The sequence below is a fragment of the Pelobates fuscus genome, chromosome 6 (genome assembly GCF_036172605.1).
Source record: "Pelobates fuscus isolate aPelFus1 chromosome 6, aPelFus1.pri, whole genome shotgun sequence".
NCBI lineage: Eukaryota > Metazoa > Chordata > Amphibia > Anura > Pelobatidae > Pelobates > Pelobates fuscus.
In genome coordinates, this window is record NC_086322.1 from 92,797,272 (window position 1) to 92,808,910 (window position 11,639).

General features: G+C 40.1%; 1 protein-coding gene across 1 annotated transcript in view; it reads left to right on the plus strand.

Moving 5' to 3' along the window:
* The window catches only part of TRMT9B (tRNA methyltransferase 9B (putative)), a 36,135-nt gene extending 32,957 nt beyond the window's left edge, over positions 1-3,178 (plus strand). Inside the window, exon 4 of the mRNA XM_063458043.1 lies at positions 169-3,178. Coding sequence (XP_063314113.1) covers positions 169-1,184 — 1,016 coding nt within the window. The 3' untranslated portion in view covers positions 1,185-3,178. The remainder of the gene's footprint in view (positions 1-168) is intronic.
* The last annotated feature ends 8,461 nt before the right edge of the window (positions 3,179-11,639 follow it).

Below are 11,639 nucleotides of genomic sequence, written 5' to 3' on the forward strand. Positions count from 1 at the left end.
ATAGCTGCTAATGTAGTCGTTGAATTGAAGTGGTTAATATTTTTCCTGTGTGTCATATTGAAAATCTCATTTTAGCAGCTGTTCTTTCTGTATCTGGGGCAGTTTTAAATAGCATCCTTGCTATAATAAAAAAAAAATAACCTGAACTCTGTTCACTTCTTTTCCTAGTGATTCATCATTTTTCCACTAAGCAAAGAAGAATCCGAGCAATAAAAGAGATGGCAAGAATTTTGCTTCCAGGAGGTCAAATTATGCTCTATGTTTGGGCAATGGAACAAAAGAGCCGCAGGTTTGAAAAGCAGGATGTATTTGTACCCTGGAACAAAGCATTGCTGTCTCGACAACCATCTGAAACCAACCAGTCTGAAAATAAAGTGAACACTACTTCTAAAACGAAGCTTCACGATGTGGCCCCAAAGCAAATGGATGTTTCTGAAACCATTAATGAAAGTAGCTTTAGGCCGACCCATCCTTCTAAGCAATCCAACAATGCAAACAGTTGCACACCAGCAGAAACATGCTGCCTAACGTTTCCTAATGACAAAAACAGACTGTATAGTTCTATAGGACGTTCTCTCCGTTCATGGTTTATCTCTCGTTCCCTTGATGAATCCACATTGAGAAGGCAAATTGATAAAATGAAGTGTCTTAGCCCCGTAAGTGGGTGGACAAGTGGCACCATATCTATTCAGCCTTCAAGGCACTGTAGCCTCGACCTTGGTCATCAGAGATTGTTATTAAAAGAGCACAATGTAGACGATGATGATGTATTTCTGAAAAATGAATCACAAGGAAAATCTGAGTGGGTGATAGCCTTAAACACAACGCAACATGAAAATGGAAGAACGTGTGGACTGGTTCCAGACGGTGCAGAACAGACTCCGTTTCCTGATGAAGCTAGGTACTGCACTTGTATATGCAGCAATGAAAAAGACAACACAAAACAAAACAAAATATTAAAAAGAACTTCGACTACAGAGTCAAATGAATCTGTTTTAGATGAAACTGTAGCAGCTAATGATCAGGAAACGTATAATTTTGACTCAGAAGCATACATGAGATATTATCACGTGTTTCGTGAAGGAGAACTCAGCAACCTTATAGAAACGGACGTGCCAGAACTTCGAGTTATTAGTTCATGTTTCGACCATGGAAATTGGTGCATAATTGCACAAAAGAATTAATTCCTTTTCCTCCCTCGTGTTTAATGTGTTGTAACTTGAAAAGCAAAAAGTACCTCGAGGTAACAAAGAAGAAATGCAATACCTTTGTTTAGAAGTGTATATTTATTTTTTTATTTATGAAGAGATTGACATATAGTTTTTGTTATTTATTTAAAAATGTGTTACATTGGGTTCCGTGTATAAACTTGAAAGTACTTGACAAAAAAAATAAGAAATCAGGCTATTGCTGTATAAGGAAGAGTATTATAACATGGTTACACACAGCTTTGTTATGCAAAACAAGGACATGGATTCCCTGTCGCAACATAAAACAAATACTTATATTGAAGGAACAGGTTGAGATAACCTGTGATTTATATTTTCTTTTACGTATAGATTTAAAGGATACATTTTTTTATTGCAGTTTGTTTATGATATTTATGATATTTTTTTTATCAGAAATTAAGAATCATAGCAATACTATTTGCCATCTTATGATAGTATATCTAAAACATGGATATAGTACTTTTGGGATAGTCAATTGGGATAGAACAGTTTTAGTTATATCAACAGCCGTTCATGACCTTTATTGTCTGACAGGTTTAGTAGGGGAGTGTAATATTTGTTCCTCCTTTGTATATAAATATATTGGCAATTATCTATAAATAGTGTTTTGTTCGGAAAAAGTGCTTCAAACTACTAAAAGTGGAGCAATCACCATGGAAGCCAGTGGAACCAGCAAGCACATTCCATTGGCGATTCCTCTTTATTTTTACATCTTTGCAGCATTTTAAGAACACAACACTTTTTACATGTAACCCCTATGTACTTTTCCTGATAGATCTTGCTGCTATAACATACCAGGTAAACCTTTTTTTACAGGTTTTTTTTTTTATTCTACAGTATGTGAGAATGCTTTAGATATTGCAGTCCTTCTACACCGCACAGGTAACACCACTGAGGGGCACTGTCAGCTTCTGAAGGACATAGTGGAACTCTATCATATCTATGTACAGTGTTTTCATGGTCTCCATGACACATATCTAAATGTCGCATTTCCCTTTTTATTCATCATTTTAAACCTTTCTGATGTTTCTCTCATCATTTCCGTTTTGCTTTCTTGATATTTAGGTTGTATTCAGTAAAACACAGAATTGTAATTAAATTAAAATTGATTTGCAAAAAAATGGGAAAGTAGCTTATTTGGAACCCTCCACCCAACTGCAAGGCAGTTATATAGTCAAATCTTGGGTATTTTAGCCCAAATGTTTCAAAATGGTTTTCAATTCACTGAAATTTTGTTAATTTAACCAGTTTGTGTTTTCCATACTAAATTCCTCTCTACCCACGCCCCTCATGAATAGCCACATTCTATCCTGCTCATTTCAACCTTCATTTGTATCACATATATCTGCTGCCCTGAATATATCACCCAATCTGTATAAGTTTATACTCTATGGGGCTTATTTATCAAACAGGTTTATTTACTAAAGTGAAAATTCAAAGTAAATTGAAAGTGAATTTCCAATTTAGGGTCAAAATAGTCACGTTTAATTCTCACTTCTGTGAATGAACCTGCAATTCTTCTGAAGAGCGATGGGAAAATTATTTTAATCACATTTATTAAAATGTTCTGCAAATAATTTAAAAAAGGAATGTTTTTTAACTACTAAATTCCGCCAGTTTTCACAGACATTTTCGTTTCAAAAGACCGACAAAAAAAAAAAAGGCAAGCGAAAAGGCAGGAAAAAGAACATTTGTTAAAAGATTAATAAATCCATTGTGATGCTGAAAATGGTGTACATTCGAAACTGGTGTACATTCAAAACTGGTGTGCATTCAAAACTGGTGTGCATTCAAAAATTGTGTACATTGAAAAGAAGCTTCAGATGAAAGCTTGTGTTGCTGAAAATGGTGTGCATTTATAAATGGTGTACATTCAATAGAAGCTTCAGATGAAAAAAAGTGTACTTTGATAAATCTCCCCATACAGTTTACCTTCCGCATCTTTTCCTTTTCTCCGTACACGTCCATTACATCGTAACTATCAATCTTGGAGGTTTGGAGTAGCCTCTGAGGGATTTTTGCGATGACTGTGCTTTGCCATTACTAAATGTATCGTTTGACGACGTAGACCTGATTTGTACGCAGAGCAGTATTAAAACAGGGAGGGGAGCACAGTTTATGAAATGGTCACTAACAGAAGAGTCTGCCACACTACATTCAGTATTTTTGTTATGTGTGGTTCTTGTTCTTAAAGCTTGGTGTTTTAGTTCCATGGAAGGTCGGGTAAGGAACCTATATGAGCAGGTTTAGATAAAGATAAAATATATATTAATAAATAGGAGCCCCAGCAAAATATTTCTTTTGGACAGGCCTTTGGGTACAACTGATAAGTTCTGTTACAATCCATAAATTTGAAAGCCCTACATATCAAGTATAAAAGATTAACGTTAATACAGAAATATACCTTAATGAACAACTCCACACTGAAAGTTGTGAAGAAAAATCATTGTTTAGCAGATATACCCCCAATGAACACATGCATGCATTTTTAATACATGTATTCCTTGGTGTATATTTTAAAAGAGCTTGGCAAAGCTACAGTTCTTATAAACTGCAAGCTACGCAAGTCCTGCCTTTTGTCCCGTAAGAGACTATCAGTCTCTTCAAAGGAAATAAGCACCATTGAGAAACATCAAAATCTGTGCCAGCATGCACGCCTCTGCTCCTGCACATGCATATAGTCTGAGATCAGCAGAGGCACAGGAGTTGCTGAAGACACTGGTCTGTGGGGAAGAAGGCAGGCACCCTCAAGTACACTCAACTAGAGCGCGCCTGCCATTACCGTTAACTCAGGGGAGCTAATGGAGGGAGGATGCAAACCTCCCTGGCTGTTTGATTGACAGCTAAGAGGGCCCATAATTTATTTAGTAAAGTGCCAATTTTTTTATAAAATGGGATTTAAACAGGATACTCCTCATTCATAAAGCACTTTAGCAAGCTGAAGTAATTTAAGAGTGTGGAATGGTCCTTTAACAGTATATTTTTTTTAAAAATAACTTAGTTTATAGAGGCCTGTTCACTAAATAGTGAATTGTGGTGACTTGAGAACCGCCAGTGAACCTGATTAGGAATTCTTTTGCAGCACTGATATTTTAACAAATATTTCGCAAGCTGGTTGCCAAGTCACCAAATAAATCCTGCAGTACTCCAAGTATAATATATATCCTACTGTGGATGCATTTGTTTATCTTATCAAGGTATATATTTAAAGCAGAACTGCCAATTCTGCTTTAAATGCTATTGAAGGGTTTTCAATGAGAGTAGGGCCACATATGGTTAGGCGTCTGCAGGATTTGCCAAAAGAGTAAATGAGAGCTTGAGAATTCCTTTCATAGTTCTATACGTGTGCGTGCTCCCATGTGTTCTGTTCCATGGAAGTTGAATTTGTTTGAATGGAATGCGACGTATCAGGGAAGCTTATAATGTAAACTAGAAAAATAAGTTAAGAAACAACCAAAATTGCTCAACCCCGAGCAAATGTTTAGTTATCTATTGCATTGTACAACATTTAAATGTCTCAGTTTAATATTGTTTAATGACAGTTCATACTTTGATGACAAGCAATACAATTACAGGATGCCAATGATCCCTAGTCAAATGCCTGTAAACCACTGGCAGAGAGTTTGTCAGTAATAATGTACAGTTATTTTAGCTTCCAGAGGAAGGATTCAGACATTTTACTTGGCTGACCTATCAAAGTACACTTATACGTATAAATTGTTTTCATGGTATAGAAGCAATTTGTGCACTATTAATTGGTGCAGTTCAGTTTGTTTCAGCTCTCTCCATTAACCCCTTAAGGACCAAACATCTGGAATAAAAGGGAATCATGACATGTCACACATGTCATGTGTCCTTAAGAGGTTAAACTAACCTCAACATACCTCAGTCTTCTAATTGGCTGAATATCAATTGTTCTTGTCTTCATCTCCAATTGAATATTATTTATACCAGATGAGAGTAGTACAATTGTCTGCCCTACTTGGCTCTGAAACAGAATTGTTATAAACTCCCAATTTTATGTTATATCTAAATAGAGAAGTCGGGCACATTGATCTGAAGATGCAGATTCTGGTACCGCACACTATACACTGTAACTCTAACCAAGTGCACAGAACACCACTGTCACTGGACATATATACATCTCATTTCATTTAATGCAGGATAAGAGAATCCTTTCAGTGGAATTTGATAATCCCATGGACCCTGATACTGTTGATTATACAAACTGTTCTAAGGAAAATATTTTTTCAGATATTGTTACTGCATGAATACTAAACAATAAACTGTATAAATATTAAAGACTATTTTCTGTGTTTTATTTATTTTATAGATTTCATATAATATGATGTATATTTGTGAATGCACTGTCACAGCAAACCTGCAAACAAATCTATTTGATGCTTTAAAGTGGACCTGTTAGCTTTATAGCTAGACAGACAGACAGACAGACAGATAGATAGACAGACAGACAGACAGACAGATAGATAGGTAGATAGAAATAGATAGATAGATAGAAATTGGTAGATAGATAGATAGATAGAAATAGATAGATAGATAGATAGATATTTTACATGGAGGCCAATTTAAAATTCCATTTAGATATTATGCTAGCAGAATAGCTTGCAAACATATAAATTGAGAGAAAAGCCAATGTAAAAGAAAAATTATCCCTACCCATTTGCTGTTCAACTCTTTGGCATAGTGAAGGCATAGATACAACTGCACAACATGGAAATATATCAACAGACCCCATGTATTATTACCCCATACCTCGTAATAATTTCCCCAAAACTCGAAGCTTCAGATAAAGAATTAACATAAATGCACAAAAAAAACCCAATTAGCTGAAGTGGGTCCTTAACCCCTTAAGGGCCAAACTTCTGGAATAAAAGGGAATCATGACATGTCACACATGTCATGTGTCCTTAAGGGGTTAAAAGCAATAAAGACAGAATTCTCGCTTAAATAAAGTGTTTATGATATAGTAACTAAAGGAAAAAAAGTACAAAAAAGATAAAAATACAAACAAATCACAAATCAGCAAAAAGTGGCATTGGGGCAACTCACCGACCGCAAGTTAGATCATGTAGCTTACGCATTTCGCACCACATGGGGAGCAGTTACTTATGAGAGATTTGGACATATTTAACAAATATTTTGTTAAGGATTTTTTGCAAATACAAAAAAGAGGCATAAGTGAAAACAAGTCAAATGATATATATGATGTGCCACTCAAATGGCACCCAATATCAGTGCACCCCAAAACAACACCAAAAGGGGTTTCATTGGTAAAGGAAAGTGGAATCTTGTATTGATCCAGTGATTAAAACTAAACACTATCTTGGAAATTTGTATATTCTTTTTTTGAGGAAACCATCAACACAGCTGCTACTTATCACTCTCTAGGTTATCGTAGAACCTTATAAGACACCAAGTGCTTTATTGACCTGAGCCAGTCCACATGGCTCAGCATGTTGTGAGTGCATAAACTGTATATCACGTTTTACACATAGATTGTAAAACAGCTTCACACTATGTGATCTTTTTTGGTCATTTAAATTCTACATTTCAATTTGAGTGCTAAAAGTAATATAGTTTACTTATACCTTTTCACATTTATTTAGTTTGTTTGTGTTGTAGTTTGTGTTGCGGTGTATATTGAGGGGTATATACACAGGTGTTTTAGGCGTACCATTTTCTCATTGTTAATATCACACATGTACATTTTTTTTTCTGTTATAACAATAGCCAATTATTTGGGAAATAATACTCCTTGTTCACATTGACCAACACAAGGTCATTTTTTCTGGCCCCTGATTTTTTTTATTTTCTTTCTTTCTTTTTTGTTTGTTTGTTTGTATATTTCATTTTCTTTCTTGGTTTGTTGCCCATTACTCTATGATATATGAATCTTGCCCTATTCGCCTTCCTATAGCTAGGGAACTCCTTTTAGTGTTATTTTTGGGTGCACTGGTAATGGGTGACATTTGAGTGATACGCCATATGTATCATTTGACTAGTTATCACTTGTACCTTTTTTTTTTTTTAAATTGATGCTTTATCTTGATTCAGTAATATTTGTGTGCATGCTCTTTGAGGGTATGAGGATGCTGATATTTATTTATTTTTTTAAACATTTAAGGATTTTCTTGTATGGGGATAGAGAAACATTTTGTGGAATGAAGTTGGAATGAGATATCAGTTTCCACAATTAAATGGGGTGTAGCATGTGCCTTCTCCAGAAGGGGGAAATGCGAGGGCAATCCCAGCAGATGTGCTTACTTGGTATTTTAGCAAACCTGAAGGTAGAGAAAGGAATAAACATGAGTATTTAGTTGCAGTATTGTATACATGTTGCAACATTGTTATTGTAAATAACAAGTAGTGCATTCAGAATAAAATATGCTAAAATACTATATTGGGCTGATGCCCCTAGCAAAATATGCTAAAATAAGAAATGACCCAAATCTTACCCCAAACAGGCAATTTAACATATTTGTGGACAGACGGATGACAAAAATGTGTTCTCCAGTCATGGGGGAAACATTCAGAGGTTTGTAATGTGTCTGTGCTTGTTCATCAGATGGATTGAAAAGACAATACAGCTGGTTATAGCATGTCTAGATGCACAATCACAGAGGCAAGAAATGTGTGCAGTTACTGTTAACGATATTGTATTGTACAATAAATAATGCACTTATTTGGTGTTTTTCTAATATGTTTATATTGATTTAATGTAGGATTCTGAGGCCATACAGTGAGGGAAAAAGTATTTGATCCCCTGCTGATTTTAAACGTAGGTGTATTTTAACCCGTGAGAGACAGAATAACAAAAAAACAAAAAAAAAATCCAGAAAAACGCATGTCAAAAAAGTTATAAATTGATTTGCATGTCAATAAGTATTTGATCCCTTCGACATAGTACTTGGTGGCAAAACCCTTGTTGGCAATCACAGGTCAGACGTTTCTTGTAATTGGCTACAGGTTTGCACACATCTCAGGAGTAGTGATGTCCCGGACGGTTCGCTGGCGAATAGTTCCCGGCGAACGTAGCGTATTCGCGTTCAGGGCGGCGGGCGAACATATGCGATGTTCGGTCCGCACCCTATTCGTCATCATTGAGTAAACTTTGACCCTGTACCTCACATTCAGCAGACACATTCCAGCCAATCAGCAGCAGACCCTCCCTTCCAGACCCTCCCACCTCCTGGACAGCATCCATTTAAGATTCATTCGGAAGCTGCATTCATTTTTTTAATTTTTTTTTTCAATTTATTATTATTATTTTTTTTTCCAGTGCATATAAATGTTACAAGCAGATACTCCCCCCAGACACTCTGTATTACTGCAGATACTCCCCCCAGACACTCTGTGTTACTGCAGATACTCCCTCCAGACACTCTGTTACTGCAGATACTCCCTCCAGACACTCTGTGTTACTGCAGATACTCCCTCCAGACACTCTGTGTTACTGCAGATACTCCCTCCAGACACTCTGTGTTACTGCAGATACTCCCCCCAGACACTCTGTGTTACTGCAGATACTCACTCCAGACACCCTGTGTTACTGCAGATACTCCCCCCAGACACTCTGTGCTACTGCAGATACTCCCTCCAGACACTCTGTGTTACTGCAGATACTCCCTCCAGACACTCTGTGTTACTGCAGATACTCCCCCAGACACTCTGTGTTACTGCAGATACTCCCTCCAGACATTCTGTGTTACTGCAGATACTCCCTCCAGACACCCTGTGTTACTGCAGATACTCCCTCCAGACACCCTGTGTTACTGCAGATACTCCCTCCAGACACTCTGTGTTACTGCAGATACTCCCCCAGACACTCTGTGTTACTGCAGATACTCCCTCCAGACACTCTGTGTTACTGCAGATACTCCCTCCAGACACTCTGTGTTACTGCAGATACTCCCCCCAGACACTCTGTGTTACTGCAGATACTCCCTCCAGACACCCTGTGTTACTGCAGATACTCCCTCCAGACACTCTGTATTACTGCAGATACTCCCCCCAGACACTGACACAGAGCAGAATAGGGACTGTTCCTTCTACACAGGGTCACTTGGCAGATATAGATTGACACCTATCCTAAGGATCCCTGATACACACTGACACAGAGCAGAATAGGGACTGTTCCCCCTACATAGGGTCACTTGGCAGATATGGATTGACACCTATCCTAAGGATCCCTGATACACACTGACACAGAGCAGAATAGGGACTGTTCCCCCTACATAGAGTCACTTGGCAGATATGGATTGACACCTATCCTAAGGATCCCTGATACACACTGACACAGAGCAGAATAGGGACTGTCCCCCCTACATAGGGTCACTTGGCAGATATTGAATGACACCTGTCCTCAGGGACCCTGATACACACTGGGGGGGACACCTCCTGCGCGGTGGGTGGGGGCCATAAAAATAATGAGGGGGGACCTACTGTCCTCCCCTCCTGGCCCCCACCCCTGCGCGGTGGGTGGGGGCCATGAAAATAATGAGGGGGGGGGGACCTACTGTCCTCCCCCCGGCCCCCACCCCTGCGCGGTGGGTGGGGGCCATAAAAATAATGAGGGGGGCCTACTGTCCTTTCCACGGCCCCCACCCCTGCGCGGTGGGTGGGGGCCATAAATCACAATGGGGGAGTGCCTACTGTCCTCCCCCCGCCCCCACCCCTGCACGTTGGGTGGGGGCCATAAAAATAATGAGGTGGGGGACCTACTGTCCTCCCCCCTGGCCCCCTCATTATTTTTATGGCCCCCACCCACCGCGCAGGCGTGGGGGCCGGGGGGAGGACAGTAGGTTCCCCCCCTCATTATATTTATGGCCCCCACCCAACGCTCACGGTTGGGGGCGAAGGGGAGGACAGTAGGTCCATCCAACTCATTGTGATTTATGGCCCCCACCCACTGCGTAGGGGTGAGGGCCGGTGGGAGGACAGTAGGTCCCCCCCCTCATTATTTTTATGGCCCCCACCCACCACGCAGGGGTGGGGGCGGGGGTAGGACAGTAGGTCCCTCCCCAGTGTGGATCAGGGTCCCTGAGGACAGGTGTCAATCCATATCTGCCAAGTGACCCTATGTAGGGGGAACAGTCCCTATTCTGCTCTGTGTCAGTGTGTATCAGGAAACCTTAGGATAGGTGTCAATCCATATCTGCCAAGTGACCCTATGTAGGGGGAACAGTCCCTATTCTGCTCTGTGTCAGTGTGTATCAGGGATCCTTAGGATAGGTGTCAATCCATATCTGCCAAGTGACCCTATATAGGGGGAACAGTCCCTAATCTGCTCTGTGTCAGTGTGTATCAGGGTCCCTGAGGACAGGTGTCAATCCATATCTGCCAAGTGACCCTATGTAGGGGGAACAGACCCTATTCTGCTCTGTGTCAGTGTGTATCAGGGTCTCTGAGGACAGGTGTCAATACATATCTGCCAAGTGACCCTATGTAGGGGGAACAGTCCCTATTCTGCTCTGTGTCAGTGTGTATCAGGGTCCCTGAGGACAGGTGTCAATCCATATCTGCCAAGGGACCCTATGTAAGGGGAACAGTCTCTATTCTGCTCTGTGTCAGTGTGTATCAGGGATCCTTTGGATAGGTGTCAATCCATATCTGCCAAGTGACCCTATGTAGGGGGAACAGTCCCTATTCTCCTCTGTGTCAGTGTGTATCAGGGTCTCTGAAGACAGGTGTCAATCCATATGTCAAGGTGTCAATATGTGATATGTCAGGTGTCAATCCATATCCATTGTGATTTAGAAATGTTAGGTGATTTATGCCCTTTATGGATTAAAACCAGACTCTGCATACACTGTGTAATTTTCCATGGGAGTTTTGCCATGGATTCCCCTCCGGCATGCCACAGTCCAGGTGTTAGTTCCCTTGAAACATCTTTTCCATCACTATTGTGGCCAGAAAGAGTCCCTGTGGGTTTTAAAATTCGCCTGCCCATTGAAGTCTATGGTGGTTCGCCCGGTTCGCTGGTTTGCGAACGTTTGCGGAAGTTCGCGTTCGCCGTTCGCGAACCGAAAATTTTATGTTCGCGACATCACTACTCAGGAGGGATTTTGTCCCACTCCTCTTTGCAGATCCTCTCCAAGTCCTTAAGGTTTCGAGGCTGACGTTTGGCAACTCGAACCTTTAGCTCCCTCCACAGATTTTCTGTGTGATTAAGGTCTGGAGACTGGCTACGCAACTCCAGAACCTAAATGTGCTTCGTCTTGAGCCACTTCTTGGTTGCCTTGGCTGTGTGTTTTGGGTCATTGTCATGCTGGAATACCCATCCACGATCCATTTTCAATGCCCTGGCTGACAGAAGGAGGTTCTCACTCAAAATGTGATGGTACATGGCATTGTCCATCTTCCCTTTGATGCAGTGCAGTTGTCGTGTCC